Below are 26,295 nucleotides of genomic sequence, written 5' to 3' on the forward strand. Positions count from 1 at the left end.
ACTGCTGCATTTTTTTTAAGAGGAAAGTAAGACTAGTTTACCATCTCCACTTCCCTCTCCAGAAAATCACTAAAAGCATGCTGATTCAGCCCTGAAGAAAAGTTTCATCTCCATTTTCTTTGAAAAGATAACATTAACAAAAGAACTTCAGAAAACTATGACAGGAATGCCTTTCTGCTGAGGGGAGCATATTTATATACATATATAAGCACATGCATGAACTATTAGAAATTACCAAAGATGACATTAGATTAATGCAGCTGGTTGTTACAGAAATTCAGCACAATATCCTTGAAAGATCATAGAAGCCCAAGAGTTTCTGTATTTCAGGTGCCAGCTTATCCCACCTTTACGCTTCGTAGCTGACAGTAAATCATTGGCGTTCTCCAGCTCCTTCTCCAGCTTACTGATCTTCTCTCTCAGCTCCTTTTCCATGGTGGCTTTTGACTCCTCCACCTCAGCCAAATGCTCCTGGGCTGCTTTATTAGCTAAAATTCAATCAGACAAGTAGGTTATGTGTTGTGATTGATTTTTAGAGTATCAGAATTTAGCTGTGTACCTTAAATTTTACTTTATATGATCTGCAGAAGTTCATGCTGATAAGAAAACTCAGCAGTGTGAGAAAAGCATGAACCTCTGCCTATCAACCTTTGCTTAGAGAAGGGCAAAAATATCAACTGTCCTTAGCAGTGAAAAGGAACCTAAACCAAAAAGCTAAAGTGAAGACATATCTTGCAAAATTAGACCCTTTCATCAAAATCCATAGCAGAATTCCAGGTGTATTTGAAAACAGTTCCCCAACCATCAGTAAATTCAACTAGTCAGGTACAGTTTTTGTTACAAAGGGACTGATATTTCCATCACCCCAAAAGCCCAATGAAATTCTTTTCAGGAACACAAAATGCCCATTTTTCAGAGCACCACGGTACTCAAAGGAGCCCAAGTGCTCCCCTCCCTTTGCCAGCTTACCTTCACCTGCTTCCTTCAGGAGCTTGTGCAGCTCTTCCACTGCTCCTGTCAGCTCATTGCTCTTTGCCTCTGAGTCATCAGCAGCACTCTGAAGAGAGCATTTTAGCTCACCTTTAGTACACAGCAACAGCACCCCTACATTTACAAGAAAGCTTAAACTGACCACAAACTATGAAGACAGTTTTCTGCAGAAAATGCTGAAAGATTCACCTAAGCTGGTCAATCCTTTCCACGTGGATTGTCTCGCTTTGATGCAAACTGCCTGAGAGTAAGAAGCATCAGACACTGATTTGACATGGCAATTCCCAATACAATGCATGGCCTTAGGTGTTTACAGCTGCTAGCTCTTTCCTTCTTCTGACTAAAGAAAACTGAGAATTTTCAATACACTATTTCAAACAGTCTGAAAAATATGGTATTTTTAGGGACTCATATGAGTTTATGTTTCTTTGCTTTCAGCTTGAGATCTTCCAAATGCAAAGCTGTGCAGTGTTTGGGTATCTGTGCAAGAAAGCTCACAAAGCAGAGCTCAGTAGCTTGTGCACTAAAACGTGCAAACCAAAGAGCAAGCAGCTGTACATTTCAGCTGACTTAGTAAGAAGGTTACAGGGTATTTTTCACTCTTTGAGCAAACAGAACAAATATTACTTGTTTAGATGGTGTGTCTTTGACACAGTACAGGATATTCAGCTGGGTCCTAACCAAATCACCAACACTTGCAGTGTTCAGAAATGAACTTTTACTCAGAAAAATCTCTTCCACATTTATAGTTTCCACATACACTTTTACCTTCCAATAGACCCTAAGACATAACCACAGTTTACAACATGAATCCTCAAAATAGTTGGCATAAAATTACTATTTCAACCCCAGTTTTGCTTATTCTCCAAGATAAACCAAACAATGTAAGAGTCTAAATGCTGACTAAGACAGCAGCAAAGAAAACAATGTTTTGCATGTTTCACGAAGTCCTGCAATGGAAGTTAGCCCTTCCACATCCAAATTTCGTGCAGAAAAAAACCTCCAAAATTGGCCTGCATTACATAAGATTTGGACCCTACTACAGTTATAATAGAATTAACAAACTCACCTTATACAAGTTGGATAATTTCATGTGGGCATTCAGTTCATTGTGGAATCTCTCCTCCATGCTTGTCTGCTGCTCTTTTGCCTGGCAAATGAAAGAGGAGACAGGGTAGGGGAACATTCCACTATTTCTATTTCACTCATTTTATTGTTTGATTTATAGGAGCAACTGCAATGCTATTTAACATATTTCAAGCTGTCTCACCTCCTTCAGTTTATTCAAAAGTTCTTCAACATGCTTCTGGAGGTTTTCATTTGACTGTTTCAAGCTGTTCACCTGTTCCTCCATTCTGGAAACCTATTCAGAGAAGATGTAAGGACACTATATAAGATTTTTATGTCCTAGTCCACTTTATTTTGGAAAATACTTGTCTATTGTTTTTAACTTAAAAATAAAAACAAACCCAAAAGTTGCTGAAAAAGCTTAAATGGTCACTCAAATACAGTCATTAAAGTATTGGCTTTCTTTAGCAGAAATCAGGTGGTATAATTTCTAAGAAATGACAACTCAGTAATTACATTACCTCCTCCTTTTTGTTCTCCAGACTGCATTTGAGCTCCAGGATTTCGTTGCCTTTCTCCCTGGCAGTATGGAGCAGTTCATCTGTTTTGGCTTTCAGCTCAGCATTCAGCCATGTGTTCTGGTTCTGCAGAAGCTCTTTCTCTTGCTCCAGCCTTTTCTCCCGGTACTGAAAAGAGAATTGCACAGTGTGATTGTAGTGGTTCCACAGAAAATAAAGGAGCCAATTAAACTACTCTGATTAAACAAGGAGTAGCAAAAATATACTATAAATTGGTAAATACAGGCAGTGTTCATTATTACACTGGTAGCAACTTACAACTATCAAGCAATGAGAAATTCCTGCCATTTGAGTTAGTTTCCTCCAAGTTTACATTAGTTGGGAACATGAACAAGGTTAGTAGCCTTTTAGAGGAAATTAATTATGATATTGAGGTTTTTGTCCTTTCCTCCTCTCTTTATGGAGTTTATTCTGCCCACAGAGTAATTAGGTTCACAGCTAATTATTTTTCTCCTTTCTACCTCCCTTCATGGAGCTGAAGTCCTTCTTAGCAGTCCTTCCTTACACTGACACCAAGAAGGTCTGAACATGTTTGCCCAGCCTGATACCCCCTATCTTCCAGGAATACAGATCTCACTTCTAGTCAGAGCCACCAATTTTATAATAAAAGAATTTGCTATAAATAACAGGCACTCACTTGACCTACTTTCCAAGGAATCCTAACAAAATGGTGATATCACACACAAATAATGCAGAACACACACTGTGCTTATAAAGCCCTACTCACCTTCATGGAAACATCTGATGTTTGAAGCTCATCCAACTTTAGCTGAAGTTTTGCCTTTTCTGTGTTTGCCTCTGTGAGTTTTTCATTTAAGCGTTTAACATCCTCTGGAGGGGGAAATCAGTGTTAGAAAAAGCTGTTGCATAACAGTTTTAATTACTAAATGTAAAGAATGACAACATGCAAGATACTTTGTATGTAATTGTATGTTGGGCACTAAGATACTGTATAAGGCACAATTTTAAATCGAGAAAAACAAGCACCAGGCTGGTGTCTTTCTGCAATGACTGTGTTATTTCCTGGTATTTATTGACTGTGTTCCTGGCTGTACCATTTAAATGTTCAACTTCCTGAGATCGCCTTTCAGTTGTTCGGACCAAGTCTCTCTTCTCAGCTTCCAGTTCTTCCTTCTCTCGACTTAACTGGCTCTGAAAAAGATTGCAGAAGGGCAATAAAGAAATGTGATCAGCTCCCTGGAACAATTTACAGCCACTGCTTACACTCAGAACCACACAGCAGCAAGCTAAACCTCAGTGAGTTACCCCAGCCAACTGAACACTGGGATAAGAGGCTTAGAGTGGGCAGAGAAATCCCAATGGAGCTGCTCAAAACTGCATTTCAATTTAATATCCTTGGAAAAACAGCTGTAATAGTCAAGAATTTACTGAAACAGCTTTGTTTGGTTAAATAAAAGGGGTAACAGAGTAAACAAGGAATGACAATGTAATTTACATGCACCAATATAAACAATGCACCAATATAAACAACCAAACAATGTAATTTACATGCACCAATATAAAAATCAAAACAAAGTCAACAATCTTGGCTCATTTACAGGCTACACTATCTCTGCCCTCAAGGTATCACTACAAAGCACCTCAGTCAGGCCCAGGTAAGCCCCTGTGGGGAAACGATGAGATCCACCTTCTCATTGTGGAAAAATCAATACAATAAATTTGTTTTAGCTTCCTGCTTCAAAATTACTGTTCTGCTGGATCAGTCAGCTCAAGTGACTCATCCTGCAACCAGTGACTTTTGGGCATAACACAAGAAAACTGTGCCAGAGTGTGGGAGAGGATGGGGGAAAACAGAACTCTTGTTTATACCTTTGTCTGAATTTTGGGGGTTTGGTTTAAAGTCACTTCACAACAGGTTTCAGCCAGAATGGAACAATCCATCCAAACTGAAACAAAAGCACCTGCTCACCTGTCATTCAGTTTGCTAAAACACCACTTTTTACTTTAAAAGTTCTGCAATTTTCCTGCACACATGGACATGTAAACAGGTCCATGAGCTCATACTGGTGCTGATCCTGATCCTCTCCACTGGGAACTGAGTGCATTCTGTGCTGCAAAGGGCCAGGGAGGCACAGGATGTCAGCTGCTGGCCAAGGCCCAGCAGTACCTGCACGGCCGCGTTCCGGTCCTGGGCAGCCTCGAGCTCCTTGTTCTTCTCGTTGAGCACCTTCAGCTGCTCATCTGGGGGGAAGGAACAGCAGTGAGGAGTGAGGGACCTCCACCAGAACGTGACAGAACTCACCCTCCAAATGCAACACAGTCACAATTTCTCTGACAAACATTGTTAGCAAAAGAGAGAGAAGAATGCCAGACCTCCCCATGGATGGACCAGGGGTACTGAGGTACACTAAGGCACTGCTTAGAGCAGAAGCACCTTCTGTGAGGATCAATACATAGCCCATGTACTGTTACTACCCAGCAAGGGGCTTTTTTCCTATGAGAACAAGAGTCCATTAAAAAAGGCTGACTGGAATACACCACCAAATCTCATCTCTACAAATGCAGCTGATGGGAGATTTTCAGCTCCGGTGTAAAACCTGAAGCAGTTCCCACAACACTGGGTTGGAGGGAGAATACCCTGCCCAACACTTAAGGATGCTACACAGTTACACTTACGAAGCTTTTTAAGCTCCTCCCGCAGCATTTGACATTCCTGGGTCTCATTTACAAGTCTTTCCTGGCTCTGAGCCAGTCGCTTTTCCACTTCAAAGTACTGTTGTTCTGCAAAATAACAAAGTCATCTCAGTTTCATATAATAAACATGGTTTTCTTTCTCACTTTTACCAAGGAGCATTCTAAAGAGAATATATAAAAATACTAAGATAGTAAGAGAATTTGAAGGAAGGAAAAAAAAAAAAAACCCACAACATTTTTGAAGGCAAAAACCTGCATTTCCACATTGAATGAACACTGTTTAAAACACTTTGCTAGCATGACATGTGGTATGTTTCCAGAAACTGTGATATGTTTCAGCCTGGTGTAGTGGAAAGTGTCCCAGCTGATAGCAGGGGTTGGAATGAGATGGGCTTTAAGGTCCCTTCCAACCCAAATCATTCCATGATTCTGTGAAATCGCCCATCAAATAAGAGCCTAATTAATCTGAATAGTTCCTTAACATTTTTAATGTAACCAGAGAAGTTGTATCAGCCTAATTATGCAGTGTGGGCTCATCAGCTTAAAACTTTTATTTCTGGAGTATTTCTATACATCTACAATAAAATCCACATATCCCCTCAAGGGATTTGATCTGGAGAAACTTTTAATGAAGACTTCTTACAATTAATTCCTGGATTCTATTCCCTTAGTAGTGAAAAAAAAAAGAATTAGATGTGAATTTTTGTGATCTAAAACAGTAACTGTGTCATGGAGCTTCAGTGTAAAATACTCAGTAAAAGCAGAATTAATCCCACTCTTGGGCAGGATGGGCTTCTAAGCAAGCACTGAGGGATGTCTGTTTACCTTCTTCCTCTCATACTTTACAATCTCAAATAATGCTGCTCCTCCTGCCACATAAGAGAAGAGTGGATCAGGAAGAGAGTAAACTCTGTGGGTTACCTTAATTTACACCACACTTTAGTAATACATTTACCAAGATTTCTATCACGAGAGAGACTGAGAAACTGAAAGGTAGAAGTTACATCAGAATTATGTCACATCCTCTACAAATTAACTCATATTCACAACCTCACTCTTGTCTCCTGCTCTCTGCTGGTATTTCTGTTCTGTGATCAACTCATCTCCAAATCAACATAAAAATATTGATTCCATCAGGGTCATTTTAGGGAAGGGAATTGAACAGTGAAGTATAAACCTAAGGCTGTTTGAGAGCTGTGTGAACAAAGCTGTATTTCTCCTCCACAACGAGGACCAAAGCAGATTGAGGCACAGAACTGTTTGGGTTGGAAGAGACACCTAAGATCAGAGTCCAACCATGGCCCAGCACTGCCAAGGCCACCACTGACCCACGTCCCCAAATGCTACAGCCACACAGCTTTACAATCCCGCCAGGGATGGGGATTCCCCCAGCCCTGGGCAGCTGTGCCAGGGCTGGACAGCCCTTTCAGGAAAGGATTTTTTCCCAGTATTGAACCTGAGCCTCCCCTGGCCCAGCCTGAGGCCGTTCCCTCTCCTCCTGTCCCTGTTCCCGGGAGCAGAGCCCGACCCCCCCGGCTGTCCCCTCCTGTCAGGAGCTGTGCAGAGCCACAAGGTCCCCCCTGAGCCTCCTTTTCTCCAGGCTGAGCCCCTTCCCAGCTCCCTCAGCTGCTCCTCATCAGACCTTTGCATATCAATAGTAGTTAAAAACCTGGTGAAAAGCTGTTCTTTAAGCCCATTTCAAACGCAGTTTTATCCGTGAACAATTTTAACCCTGTTGATCCTCTTAGCAAGAGGAAAAGAAAAAAAAAAAATCAACAAAGGGGAAAAAAAGAAAAAAGAAGAAAAAAATACTCCAGGAGCCAAACACCGATCAGGTGCCACCGCAGGCCCGTTCCCAGCCCTCGCAGCCCCAGGGCAGCCCCCGAGAGCCTCCGGAAGAGAACGCCGCGTTCCGTGCTGCGCCCGCGCTGCCTCCCCCGAGCTCAGGGACCGCGGCCGCCCCGCGGGCCCGCCGCCCGCGCTCACCGCTGTCCACCTTGAAGCGCTCATGACGGGCCCGCAGCCCGTCGATCTCGCCCTGCTGGTCGCCCAGGAAGCGCTCCAGCTTGCCCTGCACGGCGCGGGGCAGCTTGGCGAGCTCGGCCCGCTCCAGGAGCTGCTGCAGCACGGCCGCCATGGCTCCGGCACGGCACAGCGCCGCCCGCCGCCGGGAGCCGGCCGCGCTTCCGCTTCCGCCGCGGCCGCGCCGCCCGCCATCACGGGTGTGGCGGCAGCGCCGCGTCACCGCCGCAGCCGGAACAGGAGACCGCACGGCCTCGTGGCCATGACGGACACGGAGCTGTGCGTGCCCCTAAGGTGCCCCGTGTGCCCGACAGGCGCCGGGGAGGCGCGGCCGCTTCCGCCACTCCCAGCATGGCGGGGCTGCGCCCGGGCGTCCCCTCGCGCGCACTTTTCCCGCGCTCCGCTCGGCATTGGTGTGCGTCATCTCCCTGCGCCGCGGCGCTTAGCGATGACGTAACCGGCCACATCGGTGCTTGGCTGAGACAGCGGCGGCTGCAGAAATTGGGATTGTGCAGGTGCTGAGGGAACGGGCAGGGGCTGAGGGAACGGGCAGGGGCTGATCCGGGAACGGGCAGGGGCTGATCCAGGGATGTGCAGGTGCTGATCCGGGGGGATGTGCAGGTGCTGATCCGGGGGGATGTGCAGGTGCTGAGCTCTGGGGATGTGCAGGTGCTGATCCGGGGGGATGTGCAGGTGCTGAGCTCTGGGGATGTGCAGGTGCTGATCCGGGGATGTGCAGGTGCTGATCCGGGGATGTGCAGGTGCTGATCCGGGGGGATGTGCAGGTGCTGATCCGGGGGGATGTGCAGGTGCTGATCCGGGGGGATGTGCAGGTGCTGATCCGAGGGGATGTGCAGGTGCTGAGCTCTGGGGATGTGCAGGTGCTGAGCTCTGGGGATGTGCAGGTGCTGATCCGGGGATGTGCAGGTGCTGAGCTCTGGGGATGTGCAGGTGCTGATCCGGGGGATGTGCAGGTGCTGAGCTCTGGGGATGTGCAGGTGCTGAGCTCTGGGGATGTGCAGGTGCTGAGCTCTGGGGATGTGCAGGTGCTGAGCTCTGGGGATGTGCAGGTGCTGATCCGGGGGATGTGCAGGTGCTGAGCTCTGGGGATGTGCAGGTGCTGATCCGGGGGGATGTGCAGGTGCTGATCCGGGGATGTGCAGGTGCTGATCCGGGGGGATGTGCAGGTGCTGATCCGGGGGGATGTGCAGGTGCTGATCCGGGGGGATGTGCAGGTGCTGATCCGGGGATGTGCAGGTGCTGATCCGGGGATGTGCAGGTGCTGATCCGGGGGGATGTGCAGGTGCTGAGCCCGGGGGTCTGGAAGTGCTGAGCCCGGCTATGGGGGCATGAGTTGAGGTGTGTGAGCACCTCCCCTGTGGAGGTTCAGGATGCTCTTTGCTTTCTCACCCTGTGCTCTTGGGCTTCGGGTTTATAGTGCGTAATTCTATGGGAGAGCTCTCCAGGCGTGAAGGGGTTTTCAGCCCAGCCCTACAGGGAGGGGAGTCTGAGGCAGCCCCTGGGTTCTGGGGGGGATCTGCAGAGGCTGCTCATTGGAATGCCCACAGATGCTGTGCTTTGAGTGCTCGGGCATTGGAATGGAAGTGGTGTAGCATCTTCCAGGACACGTATGGAGTTCAGCAAGTCACTGTGTGAATGGAACAGTGCATCCTTTAGAAGTATCATGCAGCAGGATGCATTTTCTTGAAAGCATTTCAAAATTCAAGTCCTGGGTTCAGTTTTAGGCCCCTTATGACAAGAAGGGGCTGGAGCATGTCCAGGGGAGGGAACGGAGCTGGGGAAAGGCTGGAGCACCAGGAGTGGCTGAGGGAGCTGGGAAAGAGGCTCAGCCTGGAGAAAAGGAGGCTCAGGGGGAACCTTCTGGCTCTGCACAGCTCCTGACAGGAGGGGACAGCCAGGGGGGTCGGGCTCTGCTCCCAGGAACAGGGACAGGAGAAGAGGAAACAGTCTCCAGCTGCATCAGGGTAGGTTCGGGTTCAATACTGGGAAAAAATCCTTTCCTGAAAGGGCTGTCCAGCCCTGGCACAGCTGCCCAGGGCAGGGGGGAATCCCCATCCCTGGAGGCATTTAAAAGTCATGTGGATGTAGCATTTGGGGACATGGGTCAGTGGTGGCCTTGGGGGAATGGTTGGACTCAATGACCTTGCAGGGAGTTTTCAATCAAACAGTTCTAAAGGATGTTTGTGTGAGACTTGTTCTGCTGTACCCATTGCAGTGTATGTGCCTTCTTTCACTTTATGCATTGTGTGTTTTGTAGGTTGGAGCTACAGCACCTCACTTAAACCTGGAGCCATGGGTAGAACTTACCTTGTCGAGGAAGGTATTGGGCAGTACCTGACAGAGCTCAGCACGAAGGTGAAGCCATATGTCACTGGCTTGTTGATAGGGCAGGTAAGTGTGGAATTGTCCTTCCATTCATTCCTGTGAACTGGGGACACCCCTGTTCACCAGCCTCAAGCTGTGTTTGCTTCTGTTGGTGTTTTGGCAAGTGCTCCCCCCAGCGGGACTATGTCATTCGGGCTGTGCGAACCCCTCCCAAGGAGCAGCAGCAGGAGGAGAGCGTGGGCCCTCCCAAGCTGGCATCCCTGGATGAGGAGTGGATCACCACACACGCCAGTCAGGTGAGAACTCACTCTGGGAGGTGACAAAGGGCTGGGAGGAACAGGAGGGAAATAAGATGTACCCAAGGGATCTCAGCTCTTCTAACTTTTCAAGCCCTTTTTCAAAGTGACAGAGCATTCCTAACCATGCTGGGCACAGGTGTTTTAAACCAGAAATACCCTTAATGTTTTCAGGTTTTTTGATGAAAGGACACTTGATATTACTGAAGGGAAAACACTTGCAGGATGTGTTCCTGCAGGGAGAGGGCGCTGTAAGTGAAAACCAGTCTCCTTTAATTCACTGCTGCTCTTGGTGCAGACTTGTCTCACCACTTGTCTCTCGAGTTACATGGTTTCTAGGTTGCCAATCCTATTAATAAATGTTCATTTTCATTTTCAAGGTGTCCAGAATGCTCCCTGGAGGGTTGCTGGTTCTTGGTGTGTTTATGATTGCAACTCCAGAGCTGGCTAAAGACGGTCAAAATGCTTTGCGCAAGGTGAGCAGAGTTCCTGCTGGAAGGACAGCAACATCCTTGGCTGTGTGTGTGAGGAGTTCCCTGCCACTGACTTGATTAAAACACAGTAGTTTTGTTGCTTTATGTCACAAGAGTTGTGCTTTGATGTGTGGGTTTGAGTCTGGAACCTCAGAAGTCCCTGTCCTGTAGGACACTATTTGTTAACCTCCTGTTCGTTACTGCAATAGCAAATCTGAATTTCTTTTTACTGGGTTTGTCTGCATTTACTGCACGTGGACATTCTGGCTTAGGGAAAACATCCTCAAGGTTTATATTAAGCTAAATCCTTGTTGCTTAATATAAAGCCACATAAAGGTGCTAGTGATGTTAACATGTTAGCTTTCCTTGTCTGAATGAATCACTCAGTTTAGAGGTGTTTACAGCAGTGAAAGATCTATAGTTCTGATTCCTTTAAGAGAAACATCTTGTCTACACTGTGTGCACTTGACTTAGGAGTGTGGGATTAAATTTAAAACATACTCAGAACTATCTGATAGGTTTAAAATGCATTTTTGTTACAGTATTGGGGCATCTACTGCCATATTGGGTTTCTGTTCTGAAAATATATGTTCATTTAATCTTTTTTCTAACATAATTATGGTCAGTGATTTAAGCATGAGCAGGTTTGGCAGCCTGAGATCCAAGAGTCAATTTTGGCAGTTCAGTGTAATTGCATCTAAGTTGTGCTTCATGAAACTGGTAGCTGGCTAAAAAAGGTGAGCTGTGTCCAGGTGATCAGTGATTGCTGAATTAAAAATTAGGGGGGATTTGTTTTTTATAATTAGTAGCTATTCTGCACAATTTCCTGAGCCAGCTGATAGGCACAAAACTGTAATATGTCTGTAAGGACAAAAGCATGCAGGTTGGACATGTGAATGTGTGCTGCTTGCTTTGGTTTATAAGGGAGCTAAATTAAGATTTCACAAGCCTCTTTCACTTTGGGGAAATGTGCCTCTGAATCCTGTTGAATTTTCTTTTAATGTGACATTTTGGTGACATGTGAGCTGTGTTTCCTGCTTATACATAATTTTGATATCACTTGGACTTAAAATTTTAGTACAAGACTATTTTCCAGGAATTATAGTGCGTAGTTTTGCAATATATTTTTGATCTTTAGCTAATCTTCTCAGTGGAAAAGTCCTTGAGTAAAAGAAGGCTCTGGAAACCTGCTGAGGAGGAGGTCTCAGACAGAGCAGCACTTCAAATCTGTTCTGCAACAAAAAAGTATCCTTTATGAGCAAGGTTTATTGACTGAGGTTGCTATCCCAACCTCTTTTATCCAGTTACTGCTAAATAAATAAGAATTAGGGAGGAGGAGGCTGTTTAAGTTCAGTTAGAGATGTATAAGTTGAAATAATGAAGTTTTCTGATTAGCCATGGTTAAGACTATTGACTCTCTTTGTCCTTGCAAAATTTCCATCATTTCTTATGAGGTCTGTCTGTGTGACAGCATCAAATGACACCTTTCCCAGTCAGTCTTGACTTGCATAAACTGGAAAAAAAAGTCTGAATTACTGTTTGGCTTCTTGAATTGCTGTTACCAGTGGTGCTTGCATGGAACTGGGACAGCAGCAGACCTGTGGGATCAATACTAGAGCTGCAGCAGAATGCAGGAGCTGTTGGTAATGACATAATACATGGAGAGAAAGCAATTTTTCTCTGAGGGGAGAGAGAGATGAGGACAAATTACAAATTGGTGCCTTGGTGCTTCTCCTGTCAATACATATTGATATTAATTTGTTTGTAAGAGATGGCACAGCATCACTGTGGCAGTTGGAGGTTATGGGCAAATGTTTTCCCACTTTTTTACACTGATGAAAGATGAGAACTTGCTCCAGAGCATAAATTAGCTCGACAAGGAAGTTTAGTAGAGGACTAAGTTAATTGTGGATTGTTCCTAGTTGTTCCCTTGCTTTTCACTGGGTCTTTTTCTTTAAGTAGCACAGAATAGTTTGCCGGACCTACGATGTGCAGGACCCAAAGGTAAGCTCATCCTGCTGTGCCACACCCAGCTTTTAATGCCTGGCAAGTAGTGCTAAACCCCAAAAAAGCCTCAATACAGTGCTTTGGGTAGATGCTTTATGGCTTTTCTTTTCTGCTCTCAGAGTTCAGCTAAACCAGCAGACTGGAAGTACCAGAGTGCTCTGACTGCCTCCTGGGTAGCTTTGGGCTGCACAGTAAATGTGAACATCCACATTCCACTTCTTGCTACTTCCCCCAACCACGACCTGGAGAAGAATACCAAGGTAACTCACTGCCTGCACCAGTTCCTACACAGCAGTAACCACACTCATTTCTCTGCTGAAAATGAAATAAGAGAGAAGGAGTTGAACAGTGCAGGACAGGAGTAGGACTAATCAGTGGAGAATGCTTAGCAATTATTCCTCTTTTAAATGTAACTCTTCTGCTGTGCTCAGTGAGAAGTTTCCTTTGTTCAAAATTATGTAATAATTGTCATGAGTATCCCAGGTAACCTCTCTGGTGCCTCACCTGGTGAAAGGTTACACCCAATTTGTGCATGACTATGGGGTGCTTTTGCCATGAGTTGACTTTCAATGGGCTACAACCCTCTCTACAACTCCAAATCCCTGGGGTGGCACTTCAGTATTTTGCAATGCTTGTTTCTTAATTTGTTCTGAATGTGGTGCATTTAAGGTGTACCTTGGGAAAAACATAGGTTTTTCACAGACTTCAAAACTCTCAGGGTTAACTATTAAAACACATACTTCTGTAAGTTTCAGCATGGGACTGTCCAACCCTTCAGTGAAATTCTTTCCACTTTCTTGTGTTTTTTTTTGTTTGTTTTCACTTATTTTAAAGAATGGGTTAAACCGATGGTCAAAACAGATAGAAGACAGTGTTTTTCTGATTAATGGCCAAGTTAAAGATGAGGATACAGAACTGCTGGAAGGGCAGGTGAGTACCAAGCAAGGAGGAATTGAGCTCTAATAGATGTATGATTGGAACCTCTGTGCGACAAAGCATTGAATGAGACATCTCCTGTGCAGTGTTTGTTGATCTGATCGGCTGTTCCTAGTAACCAATACACAGAATTGCTCGTGCTCTCAGCTCCATTCCTGCCTCTCCCTCCTCGGGCAGTGTGAATGCAGTAATTATGTGTGAAATGACTGAAATGTTTCTATTACGAGCACGAGTGAGGTGTGAATGTGGGTGATGACATTTCAAAGATCTACTTCGGTCACCTGGTCACCTCGTTGGCTGATGCCTTCATATCTCCTTTTAGTTTTGTACTTCTATTCTCTTGGTTGGTTTCTAAGTGCTATTTCTCCTTCTCAAAGGCTATAAACTAGGGAACACTGTATGCCATAGTGAGGAGACTGCTTCAGGGATTTTTTTTTTCCTGTTTCATGACACAAAGAATTTTTTTCCCTTCAGAAAAAGTTCAGAGGAAATACTCAGCCCAGCACTCAGTTTTCTGATGTCAAGGTTCTGACACAGCTGGTAAGTTTTTAGTGGTTTGCAAAGTATAAGCTTGCCTTTAAATTATAAAATAGGGCAAAAAAATAAAAGAACAAGGTTCTGAATTATTGTCTAGAAATCTTGCTCACTTATTCCTAAGACTTTTTTTTCTCCACATGGATATTGAATGTGAAACTGATTGTCAACAGATCTGCATACTTTGTGCCTTTAGAAATTTTTGTGGTGAGATAACCATGTTGTCCACGAATTGCACAGTATAGCTGAAAGACTGGAAAACAGGTTATGGAAAAGAAGTCCTGTGACTAACTCCTTTGGTAGTAGGATACCTGTAGGTACCTGTGTACATTGATTTCAAGTGACTTTGCATCTGAAGTTCAGAGTCACCCCTATACTTCAATCCACAGCTTGCCCTGGCTAGCTTGGACATTCACTTGTATGCTTTTGTCAGAAGCTCAACTGCCAGCTCTGGATTAAGGCGTAGATCCCGTGAGCTGAATCATCATCTGGAACTGCTGGATCTATGTCAGGAGTTTCCTCCCTACCTGAGTTGTGAAGAACTGTGAATTTGGTGCCCCAGTCTAGGTCCTGAAGTCCAAATGTGTCCAGGCCTTGTTTTGTAGCCTTCTGTTTTGTCAGGTGGTTCCTGGATTCTCAAAGTTGTGTTCAGCAAAACTAGAAGTGTTTCCAATGCCATTTTAAAGTCTCCATGAGTATCTCAGTTTCTTTTGTTGTTACTGTCTATTGTATTGAGGTTAATTCTTGCAGGGAGAGGAAAATTCTTTTTGGCAGAAGTGGTTTGTGCAGTTGGTGTGGAAGTTGTGCATCCCAGTGTTTCCAGGTGTTGTCCTGGAGTGCTTCATGCTCACACTCATTGTTGTGGTAATTAGAGAGAGCATTTCTAGGCAACAGTTTGATGCAGCTCTCAGTGTGCCCACGTGTATAATTTGGTACTGACTGATGGGATGAGTCCCAGCACACCCTGGGTTACACTGATTATAGCAAACACGAAAACCTCATTGTTTAAAAAAAGCCTGAAAAAGACTTAACAGTTGCAATGCTGTTATTTGCCACAAGCCTGGAAAGTTTTAAAGTCTCATAGACACAAGTGTTTGAAACACCTGGAGAGATAAACTAAATTTTCCATAATAGAGAAGAGATTTTCAGTCTTACCTAACCAAATGAATAACTTAAATAAAATTAGGTCTGCATGATGAGGGAAACAGCTTGTGTGTGAGCACCTGCTGTTGGTTTGCTGGTTCTGGTTTTAGTGACTCTGCTGCAAGGGCCTGGGATAAAAGTGGATGTGTTTGTTCCTCAGTGCCAGGGCACCAGCCCCAGGTCCACGGCAACGGTGCAGGTGTGCAGTGGCTCCATAAACCTCCGGGGAGCTGTGAAATGCAGGGCCTACATCCACAGCAACAAGCCCAAGGTGAAAGAAGCCATTCAGGTACTGAGCAGGGTCTTAGTCCATCAGAAACATTCTCCTGAAACACGTGGGACTGATTTTTTTTTTTTGCCAGAACGGTCTAAACTGGGGTCAAAATGTCAGAAAGGGGGATTATTTTAGAAACCATCCATGTGGGGTTAGTTAGTTTTTCTCTTCTAGAGGATATGTGTGCTGTGGGTGAGGCTGGGCTCTGGGGAGTCTTTGCATAAATTGCCAAAGAGATTAGGCTTTGAAGAATTCTGTTTAAAAAAGGTTGCAGACTATATATTTGTAGAGGTAAAATTCAGATTTACTTGCTCAGTAATTTATTTTTTTTCCCTCACTGATTCAATCACTGCCTCGTGATTTTTTTTTTTTTCTTTTTTGGCTTTACATTTTTGTTTTGTGGTTTTCCTTCTTGATACCAATTCTTTTGATGTTAGCTTTTTAAAATTAATAAATTATTATTTATTAGTTTGAAAATTCACACTAGTTTTTATTTTCTGGGAAAAAACTATTCTTTCACCATGGGTTTAACATATGGGGCTTTGTTTATTTCTTCCTGGTTAAAAGCTTTGCAAAAGTCTTGATTTTGCAAATAGTTTTGATATTCCTGATGATTTCACTCTCTTCTTGCAGGCTTTGAAAAGAGACATAATAAACACATTGAGTGATCGGTGTGAAATACTATTTGAAGATCTGATTTTAAATGAAGGACCTCAGAAAAAAAGTAAGAAATTAAAACAAACAAACAAACAAACAAAGCCACCAGCTTATATTTGCAGTGAATTTTAGTGGTTGTAGATAATTCTGTTACAGTTAAGCTCCAGTATGGTTAGAGTAGAATAAAAAGTAAAAGGTATAATTGCTGCTTGTCAGCCTTGACTTTTTCTTAAATCTGGAAATTTTTTTGTCAATTTATGTCCTTTGCCATCGTGGCTTTCACACCGTGTTTGTGTTCAACTCCTGTGACCACAAAATGTAATCCAAGCTTCTTCCTCACTCACCAGAAATTTTGTGATTTTTAAAACTTCTGTAGTTGAAACTCTTGTCTCTGAGGTTCCAACTGTACCTTGCACACTTTAAAATTTTATTTCTATTTTTTTTTTTAATCCATGTATGGTGTTCCTGTTAATATTGATGGATAGAGACGAGATCTCTGAGCTCATGCTGGGACTCTTTAAACTCCTTTAAGTCAGTGCAGTGGTGTCGTTGCCTTAAACCAAAAAGGAGTTAATTAACAGATCAATGGGAGTATCTTGGGCACAGAGAGCCTTTTCTATTGCACGTAGTTCTGAGTCCCCTCTCTAGGTGGCACCCGAACTTTGTGGCTCGGAGTGTGACACCTCTGCAATCCTGTGCGCTGGTGAAATCCTGCTCCTCGGGGAGCTCTTACCTGCAGGCTTTCCCAGAGCCCTCCTGCAAGTCATTCCAAACAGGAGAAAAGCTCTGCTTTGCGTTTTATGGTCTGTTTTGGAGCTGCCCAGGGTATTTCTGAAGAGACTAATAATGCAAGGACATAAATCCATATAACAGCAGCCCACTAAGCCAGGCATGTCTGAAAACAGGGTTTCTACATAGAGACCTTGAGCTCTTCTTTTGCAATGACTTTATCTTTTGCTCAGAGATTATGGAAGAATCTTATCATAACTGTCAAGGCTTTTATTGGGATGGTATTTCTCTTTCCTTTTAGATTTTGGGAGGGAATATCATGTATTGCCTCAGAGACTGTTTGTCCCAGTTGCTGGATCCAGTGTGATGCTCAGTGATTATAAGTTTGGTGATGAGGCTGCTGGAGAAATCCAGGAACGTTTTGTGGAGATGTTGGATCAGCCTGTGCAAGCTGAAGATATGCACATAGCTGAGGACATTAGCACAGGTAAATATCTGAGAACCAGGGCAGGCTGGGTCAGGGGCTAGGAAAATGCTGACTAATGGCATAGGCCATTATCTATATCTATATCTATATCTATCTCGATATCTATATCTATATCTATATCTCCATATATATATCCAGATATGGATAATAGCATAGACTATTTATATATATATATATATATATATATATATATATATATATATATATATCCATCCAGATATGGATAAAGTCAACTTACTTCATATGCAGCTCTAAGGATTTATAACAATACATTGCAGCTTAAATATATTGTGAAAATGGTTCCATTTCTTGGAAAAGACTTCTCTTTTTCCTCTCAAATATTTTGGTTTTTCAGTGCAGCCATGGCTGCAACCCATGAGCTGCTGTAGAAACATAAGAAATGGTTAACCAAGGTTTGTATGCACCACTGTGCTCATGAATTAGAGGGGATCCTTTATTGGCAAATAAACTCTTAGAATAAGTTGAGTGATTTAGTCAAATCTACTGTTTTTTCACTACAGAATTAAAAACACTTCAAAAATTCTTCTAGCAAAACATTCGTATAGTCTAATGTGTCTTTCAGGAAGTTTTCATGCTAGGCCAGATGTTTTAAAAAGCACCAAATATCTTTCTTTATTTGGAGTGTTTTAATTTATGTCCCAAATGCAGTGCCCAAACCTGAAGATTTGTGGTCCACCTGGAATGAAAACAAAATTCAGAGCACTTTTAATTTCCTACTGAATGTCTTACAAGTTTATGGTCTGATTATGAGACTGCTGTATTCCCTTTAATACAGATATTTTGACATAATCTAGTTACTGGATTCCTCTTTCTGAATATTTCTGGTCTATATAATGCCATGTTGGGTTTTTTCCCTTGCAATGTTGATTTCAATGTAGAATTCAAATATGACATTGAAATGCACCTAATAACATTCCCTGTGGTCTTATGGAAGAGATTTTGCTCCCCTTTTTTTTCCCCAATCAACATGCATGTGAGCTGCAGGTTCCAGTTTCATAATTTAAGTAAATAAAAAATCCAACACTGATTCTCACCTAAGAACTATGAATGCTTTTTGATGTTGGTATTTAGGGACAAAACCAGAGCAATGCATCCATGACTTGCCCTGCAGGGTGAACTTGACTTACATGTTAAGTTGGAGGGAGTTTTGAGTTTCCTAATTTCAGAGTTAACCATAAATTCTTGTCTTTCTAGATGAATCAGCTCCCCCCAGGCTTTAACTAGACCTGTTAGCTGTGAACTGACTCATCCTTTTGAGGAGTAAGAGGTGAACAGGAACCTCAAGGAAAACAGGAAAGCCAATAAAAATCTCTCTGGCATTATTAGAGTAACTTTAATGCTCTTAAAACTAATTACTACTGAGCTTTAAGGAATCAGTGTAGCTTAGAGAAGCAAATGAGTATTGTTGTAGCAGTGGAGAGAGGTGTGGGAGGAGAGAGGTGATGATTCAGTTCAGCTTTATTGCTTATGTAAGGCTGTGTGAGCTGCTGGTAGGAAGGAAACACCTTTCCACTCACAGCAAGGCATCCCAAAGATTAATACCAACAATAGGTGTGAAGTGATGGCCACAAAAGGAGCTTGGGTGTTCTTGTAGTCTGCTGCTTGTAGAGTTAACTGGGGGGGATTTATATTCCTTTTCTTTGAAAGAAAAGCAAATTAAAGTAGGTATGTATTTTATTTTAAAAAGAAACCCCAAACCCACAAATTAAAATAAGTGCATAGAAAAGAAGAGGAAAAAACATGCAAGGGGATTTTGGGAAAGCCTGGCCTTGTCCTGGTGACCACCATAAAGTTTGTCCTCTGTTACTTGCAGTGATATCAATAATGCTGTCAGCACAGCACTGTTCATTCTGATAATTAAAGTTGAGGCATCAGTCACTTGTGGTTTATTAAAATCACAAGTTATTTATACATTTCTATCATACCAGGAAGGTCATTGTAGAAAGAGTCCTGTTAAATGTATACAAAGTTCTGCATTCTAAAAAAAAAAAAACAACATTAATTATGGGATTTGATTTTTATTGTTGCTTTGGTATGAAATGTCTAAGTACTGCTGTGAACACGTTTTTGTGTCATAATGGAGTTTGTGGTTTCTCTTGTGCAAAGGTTTTTCCAGTGTGCATCATTTTGACTTGGGAAGTATGTGTTGTTTCTCTAAGCTTAGCTCTAACTTTGTTAATAATAGTCAATATTCAGTAATTGTTTTGTAGGGAATCGTGTCATCAGCCTTTCTGTTTGTGTCACAGTTCCTGTGGTCTGAGGCACCTACCTCGAATTAACTGGAAATGCTGTTCATACTGAGGTTCAGGGGAAAGTTTGCTGATAAAAAGAATTCTCTAAAATTCAAGAACACAAGCAGGCTTTTGAAATAATTTGGGGTTTTGTTGCTCTTTAAAATACGCACTTTAGAACACGAGTCTCTAATCAGTATAGGCAAAAGATTTCTTTTTTAGGCAGCTTTTAGTCAAAACATGAATTTTTGAGGTCAGTTTTATGTGTTTACTGAACTTGGGGCTCTCCTGCTGTCTCCTGCAGTTTTAGTCTCTTGACTCTTTGTACAGCTTTCCAGTGGGGACACCCCTGGGTCATGCTTTAAAATTGCTATGTGGAAAATAGAAAGTAAACCCCGAGCTATTTATAAATGAAAGCCTTAAATAGCACTAACACTGTAATTTCAAGGTATTCAGTGCTCTAATAAAGGCAACTGAAAGCTCTGCATTTCTGATTGGCTTTACTAAATCCCTGCTCCTCCTTGGTGCAGGAGGTAGGCTGTTAAATACCCTGAGTGGATAGACAGAAATAAGACCTCAGCAGTGGTAATCACTTCCCCATCTTGGTTAGGAAACTGAAGAATTAAGGATTCTTCTAACTGGTACTAGAGTTCTCTGCTGTGGGAACTCTTAATGTGATTTTGCTGCTCTACATGCAAACCTGCCAGAATGTGATGGCATAAAGGCCTGTGGTAACTAAATAGCTCAAGGGTGGTTCTTTTTTCTTTTTCCCTTTGTCTTTTTATTTTTTATTTTTTCCCATCTGAACAGGCGAGGAATGTGCAGCTGCCTTGATGTGCAGCTTCCAAAGGTCCCCTCAGCACAGGGAGGCACAAAGAAACCTCAAGTTAGAAACCTCAAGTTAGCTCATCAAATATACAGCAGAAAGGAACCCGCTGGAGCTAGACGTCAGAGGTGGCCCAAAAAATGCAGTCAGATTGTCCCAAAGTGGGATGTTTTACAGAATTCAAAACTCTGGACAGAAGTCCTCTTACTGTGCTAGTTAAAGATACTTACTGAAAACCTATATTGCAGCAATTAATAACTCCTCTACTCTAGCTGAAGACTTCTGCTCATATTTTAGGCAGCTGAGGGAGTGTTTTTCTTGGCACAGAAAAAATAATTATCTAGCCATGGCCTCGTTGAGGACTAGTGGGATTCGGGGATATTTGATCATTTCTCTTCAAAAAGCACACTTTGCACTGAAATATTGTTATCTTGATTTTACATGGATGTGCTGCTTGCAGAGAGATCTCCAAGCAATGTCTGTATATCTGTATATCTCACTGTCCTGTTGAGTTCCATATCAGGCAGTGATTTCTCTGCTGTACATCCTGTACCAGTGCAATGGGTTTAGGGATAAAAAACCTAAAGACAGGTTTTAAAAGCTAGTTTGGGTGTTTTTGTGTAACAGGTCTTGTGCAAGTTTGACTTAAGGATATTTTGAAGACAATTATCCACATGACTCATCCAATCCACAGAAACAACCTTTCTGATAATCTAGATTACCCATTTCCACCATAGTTAATGACAGAGAAAGTACTTCATGAAACATTTGCATATGATTCACACAAAGGATGTGCCTTATTATTCAAGCATGTAATTTGTGATTTATTGCTGATGGTCAACCCCTCTGTGGAAATGGAGATCTGTTTTTATTCAGATCAGTGTTCCATGGCCTTCTAAACCCTGATATCTGGTACTGCTGGGGGTTCCCTTGTCTCCAGAACAGTCTGTTAGGTTTGTTCTCTTATCTGAGCCTGCTTGTCTCATTCTTCCCAGACACATCCAGCTCCTACTGCCATGACAAACACTTTGTCTTACCCTTTGCTTGTGCAGAAGGTGCCTGTGGTTGTAGATTCTGAATTGTAATCCAAATTTTTGGCAAGTCTTAGCAAACTCCTGAAAATGGGAATGCTGCAAATTGAAGGCCTTTGGCCCACGACCATCAAGCAGCCTTGTCACTGGGGGGTGTATGGTGTATTCCATGCTGGCTCTATGTGGCTCAAACAAGTTGGGCTGAAGGACTGGAGATTAATGCCCTTCTTTCTCTCCTGCCCCTCTAACAAGCTGGATATAGCCAAGGGATTAGGGAGATCTTTGCAAAGGAAATAGATACAGGTTTGAGTCCCATCCGCCTGGAAATAGACTCAAGCTCTCTCACATCCTGGCTGGGCAGACTAAGAATTTAGTAATTCTTCCAAAGAGGAATGAGTCCTCAATGCCTGCTGTGAAAGGGTATTTTTAGGGGATCTTCAGAAAGAAATTTCTGTGGCTGGAAAAAATGCATCTCTGGCTGTTGGATAGGGAAGTGCTGCCGGGCTCATCCTCTCGTGGCAGTGGGATTTGCATGTACCCTGAGCTCAGGACAGATGGCTCTGGAGGGAACCTTTGATCTTGGAAGGTGCTTAGTGGTACATTTTGGTGGTTCCCTCTCACGTAGTGAAATTCTCCCCAGGCTATGCAAAGAGGGTTGGGAATGTTACTCTGGAAGCAGGGTGTGGAAAATGAGTTTTGGGAGAGGAGCTGCTCCTGAAATGTATTTTGTCTCTTTAGTTTTACCCTTTGAGACATACTGCATAGTTTAGCACTGTGCTATTGCTGTTGTATAATTTCTACTGCAATAAACTGGGTTTTTTTCTACCATAAATACACTTTATAAAGTTGATGTGAAGTTCTTGGCCTTTTGCATGAATTCACTATAAAACACAACTGTTAATTTTCCCCTTCTTCCTTTGATTTCCATGCAGTTGATATTTGCCCAGTGACTGACAGCCCGAGTGACACACAACAGGCACAGCTGACAAAAGCAACGTTGCTATTGAAGCTCCAACAAAATATGGGTATGTTCCTTCCCAGATTTTTGCTATGGCACTCCAGAACCTGCACTGGCCCCTTTCAGGACTGTTAGCTCCCACAGCATCCTAATTGTCATCTCAGGAATTCAGGGAACACCAGCCACAAAATTCTCCTTTCCGTTGCAGCTTCTCCATGGTGCTGCGTCGTCCAGCTCTCAGAAATCTGTCTGCACTTAGTACAACTCTCTTTGCTGTGGGGCTGCTTGTATTGAAATAGCTTCACTTTAATCAACAAAGCAGTTATTTCTGGTTTCTGTTAATTATTAGAAATAGAATATAGTCACTGAAAGATTAAATAGAAGCAGTAAATATGTATTTGCTTTGAATGTAAAAATGTTTGCCCTTACATCATCACTGAGATGTTTCGGGGTTTTCTGTGTGTCTCCTCAGCCGCATCAGTAATGGGCATGCTAATAAAAGTGGTTTTTGGGGTAGCTCTTTTTGTTTCTCCTTGTGCTCATTGCCCCTGACTCACCCTCCCCTCCCTGCCTGCTGCTGCCTGTGCTGCCCTTCCCACACTGCCTGTTCCCTCTGGATTTAGGGCTGGTTGTGCTGCCCTTCCCTCACTGCCTGTTCCCTCTGGATTTAGGGCTGGTTGTGCTGCCCTTCCCTCACTGCCTGTTCCCTCTGGATTTAGGGCTGGTTGTGCTGCCCTTCCCTCACTGCCTGTGTTCCCTCTGGATTTAGGGCTGGTTGTGCTGCCCTTCCCTCACTGCCTGTGTTTCCTCTGGATTTAGGGCTGGTTGTGCTGCCCTTCCCTCACTGCCTGTGTTCCCTCTGGATTTAGGGCTGGTTGTGCTGCCCTTCCCTCACTGCCTGTGTTCCCTCTGGATTTAGGGCTGGTTGTGCTGCCCTTCCCTCACTGCCTGTTCCCTCTGGATTTAGGGCTGGTTGTGCTGCCCTTCCCTCACTGCCTGTTCCCTCTGGATTTTAGGGCTGGTTGTGCTGCCCTTCCCTCACTGCCTGTTCCCTCTGGATTTAGGGCTGGTTGTGCTGCCCTTCCCTCACTGCCTGTTCCCTCTGGATTTAGGGCTGGTTGTGCTGCCCTTCCCTCACTGCCTGTGTTCCCTCTGGATTTAGGGCTGGTTGTGCTGCCCTTCCCTCACTGCCTGTTCCCTCTGGATTTAGGGCTGGTTGTGCTGCCCTTCCCTCACTGCCTGTGTTTCCTCTGGATTTAGGGCTGGTTGTGCTGCCCTTCCCTCACTGCCTGTGTTTCCTCTGGATTTAGGGCTGGTCGTGGCAGCCGCTGTCGCAGTCCTGGCGTCGATTTTCTCCTTCAACTACTTCAGTGATTGATCTCCAGTGATTAAACTCCAGCCACCACAGCTCCTGGGAAATGTTGGCCATTCAGAAGATGGAAATAGCTGGGGTTAATGTATTAGTAATTAAGAATTGTTGCCTAAATCTCACCAGGTAGATGTGCAATGTAAAATGTAATGGTAGGTTCAGTTTCCTTGTTCCATCATACACTTCCTAGATCAAGTAGAATTATGCACTTACAGAATCAAGTAGAGGGTTAATCATGTTTACAAGAAACTAACCCTGTCGCTCTGTATAAATGAATGATAATATTATTTTCTGGAGAGGTCCCTTAAACAAATACAGAACCTTAATTTTCTTCCTCCTGGCTCCTTTAATGTAAAATGCTACTCCTGGTGTTTCTCAGGGTATTAGTAAAACCATAATGAACAGGTATGACAATTCCTGCTTTAAGGGTTCCTTTGCTAAGAGAAATCTTATTTTATTACAGTTAATTGGGGGAAAATTAGTTTTAGTAAAGCCAGCATTTCACCATAGGCATTATTTTAGATAATACTGAGTAACTAGCATAAAATGCATACAAATAGTTTCTAAAAGTTTCAAGACTTGACTAAGGCAGCCTGTAAATAGCTTGGTTCAAGACTGGAGAACTCAGAAATCAATGAAATGCATGGCATTGTTGAGCTGTGTGTATACTGCTGCCTTTGACTCAGTGCCTCCTGATGAGGATTTCTCTGTCCAGCTCCAGTACAATCATTGTTATCTTGGAATTTTAGCTATTTCAGCAACAGTTACACCTAGGCAGGCCTTGTGGGTTATCTTGTAGAGACAGGCAAGTTATCAAAATTATTGCTGATCAGGATTTTTAGATTATAAACAGAGAGCTTTCCCTTATGAGAGATTCTCCTGGGGATGTTGGCCAGTTGTTTACTTGACATGAAGAAGGTAGACAGAGGGAATGAACTCTAGTAAGGCTAATAAAGATAATTTGTATATGAAATGTGATGTTTACTTGGACCTGAGCTACAAAAGAAAAGAATAAATGGCATTTTAATACCAATGCAAATTTCTTTTTTTTTTTTTTTTTTGTTTGTTTTAAGGCAGTGGAACACAAAAAGAAAATAAACCCTTTGATTCTAAAGCATAATCAAGTATGTACTGGGATACCTTTAATAAAGGCAACTCTGAGAAAGGTGTGTTGACTACTGTTGCCTCACTTGTGTATTCTGTTTTTACATGTTTGGAAAAAAGCTGCTTTTTTGAAAGACAGTGTTGACATTCTGTGCTCAGCATTGCTCAAGTGGGGCCTCCTGGAGGAAGGTGGTGAGTGTTGTAATGGAGGCACTGGGTTCAGCTGCTGTGGGTTTTATAATTGCTTTTTATTCTGTGCCAGTCAGTGGAATCAGGAGGTAGGATGACATCCAGGGGAGGGTTATCCAGAAAATGGGAATAATTTTGTAACATGATCAAATATGGTTGGTTTAAAAACTGCTCTGCTACAGTGTCTGTTAGAAGGAGGAACAGGGATGTAATTAGAAGAGAGGTGCTGTCTTTTGTATCTTTTTTTTTTTTTAAGGAGAACAGGGTGTGCTTTTGGAGGTAAAATACAAAATGATTATTCTTTAGTTGCCTGTAACACAAAACTCAGCCACTGAAGTGAAGTACAGCATTTCTGACACCAGAGAAGAAAATTGTCCTGAAACACTCTTCTTGTAGTTGTTCTTGTTTAGTACTTGTGGTGTCAAAAATAGAGCTTGTTGGGATGTGTTACTCCAGGGATCCCCTTGCAAAGAACTCTTCCTCTTTTTAATTCCTCTCTGCAGGCTTATTCAGTGCTTAGTAAATGATCATTTTCTTTGTGGTCATGGTCAAATTAATCCTTCAGTTTAGAACTAACTTGGTATCAGGGATCTAATTTTCCAATATGGGCTTGCAGGAAGGCAAAGAACTAAGTTGTTCTGGTGGAGATTTCAGGTATAATACAGGAGACAGTTGAAGTACCATCTGTGCAATAATAAATTAATCAACACTGTCAAAGAAAAAATGAGTAATTTGACTTGTACCTACAGATTGAGCCTTCCAGTCATCCTGCCATGAGGAAATAATGGATGTAGAAGAAAGCAGGTTCTCACTTGTCTAATTACAGGACTAACCAAGAGGGGATTTCATTGTCCCATCCTTTCTTGTGCCATTTTGTAGTGTTGATAGTGTAAGATAATGAGGGTTTAGGATAAATTGCGTGTGTAAGAGAAAAGAAAAACAACCTTTTAAAAATCTATTTCCTGAGTACTGCATGATTCTAGCTCAGGTGTCATTGTAGGTTTATCCTTTTCCTACCTGTATAATACTCCAAAGCTTTCAGTTTGAGAAAACTCCACAGTGTCTGATACTGAGCTTTGTTAATTCATGTCCATGACTGCAGATATATATTTAGTTTAATATGTAAGAGTTCAGAGGAGTGGTTTGGACTTCCACATCTGAAAATCAGGCTCTTCTAAGTTTAGTTCTAAAATTTATAGTACAAAATAGTTTTACAGAATCATTATTTTCTGTGTCCTGGGGTTTTAAAATGGGGTTTTAGAAGCCTCAGTGGTCTTGGTCACTTGGTCTTGGAGATTTATAATTCCACACATCTGAGGGCAGCATTTGGTGTGGTGACAGGTTGTGATGGTTTGACCCCAGCTGGCAGCT

General features: G+C 43.0%; 2 protein-coding genes across 8 annotated transcripts in view; one reads left to right on the forward strand and one right to left on the reverse strand.

Moving 5' to 3' along the window:
- The window catches only part of TPR (translocated promoter region, nuclear basket protein), a 33,743-nt gene extending 26,312 nt beyond the window's left edge, over window positions 1–7,431 (reverse strand). For all 5 annotated transcript variants that reach the window (XM_053950189.1, XM_053950186.1, XM_053950188.1 and 2 more), the window contains exons 1-10: window positions 7,278–7,431; window positions 5,274–5,378; window positions 4,765–4,838; window positions 3,692–3,788; window positions 3,364–3,467; window positions 2,580–2,744; window positions 2,261–2,353; window positions 2,060–2,140; window positions 970–1,057; window positions 348–488 (exon numbers count right to left, since the gene is read on the reverse strand). In XM_053950189.1, the coding sequence (XP_053806164.1) occupies window positions 348–488; window positions 970–1,057; window positions 2,060–2,140; window positions 2,261–2,353; window positions 2,580–2,744; window positions 3,364–3,467; window positions 3,692–3,788; window positions 4,765–4,838; window positions 5,274–5,378; window positions 7,278–7,428 (1,099 nt within the window). In that variant the 5' untranslated portion in view covers window positions 7,429–7,431. The remainder of the gene's footprint in view (window positions 1–347; window positions 489–969; window positions 1,058–2,059; window positions 2,141–2,260; window positions 2,354–2,579; window positions 2,745–3,363; window positions 3,468–3,691; window positions 3,789–4,764; window positions 4,839–5,273; window positions 5,379–7,277) is intronic.
- A 312-nt stretch (window positions 7,432–7,743) lies between these two features.
- ODR4 (odr-4 GPCR localization factor homolog) lies at window positions 7,744–24,806 on the forward strand. 3 transcript variants are annotated; one of them, XM_053950929.1, is made up of 14 exons: window positions 7,744–7,828; window positions 9,592–9,725; window positions 9,824–9,955; window positions 10,336–10,431; window positions 11,567–11,673; window positions 12,396–12,432; window positions 12,555–12,695; window positions 13,270–13,365; window positions 13,846–13,911; window positions 15,209–15,337; window positions 15,956–16,046; window positions 17,010–17,195; window positions 22,237–22,329; window positions 23,573–24,806. In XM_053950929.1, the coding sequence occupies exons 2-14, from the start codon at window positions 9,627–9,629 to the stop codon at window positions 23,638–23,640; spliced, it is 1,341 nt and encodes a 446-aa protein (XP_053806904.1). In that variant the 5' UTR covers window positions 7,744–7,828; window positions 9,592–9,626; the 3' UTR covers window positions 23,641–24,806. The 3 variants fall into 3 exon arrangements, with proteins under 3 accessions (XP_053806904.1, XP_053806905.1, XP_053806906.1); XM_053950930.1 differs by having other exon boundaries at window positions 9,836–9,955; XM_053950931.1 differs by lacking the exon at window positions 11,567–11,673 and having other exon boundaries at window positions 12,391–12,432.
- Window positions 24,807–26,295: the final 1,489 nt, after the last annotated feature.

The sequence above is a fragment of the Vidua chalybeata genome, chromosome 9 (assembly GCF_026979565.1).
Source record: "Vidua chalybeata isolate OUT-0048 chromosome 9, bVidCha1 merged haplotype, whole genome shotgun sequence".
Taxonomy (NCBI): Eukaryota; Metazoa; Chordata; class Aves; order Passeriformes; family Viduidae; genus Vidua; species Vidua chalybeata.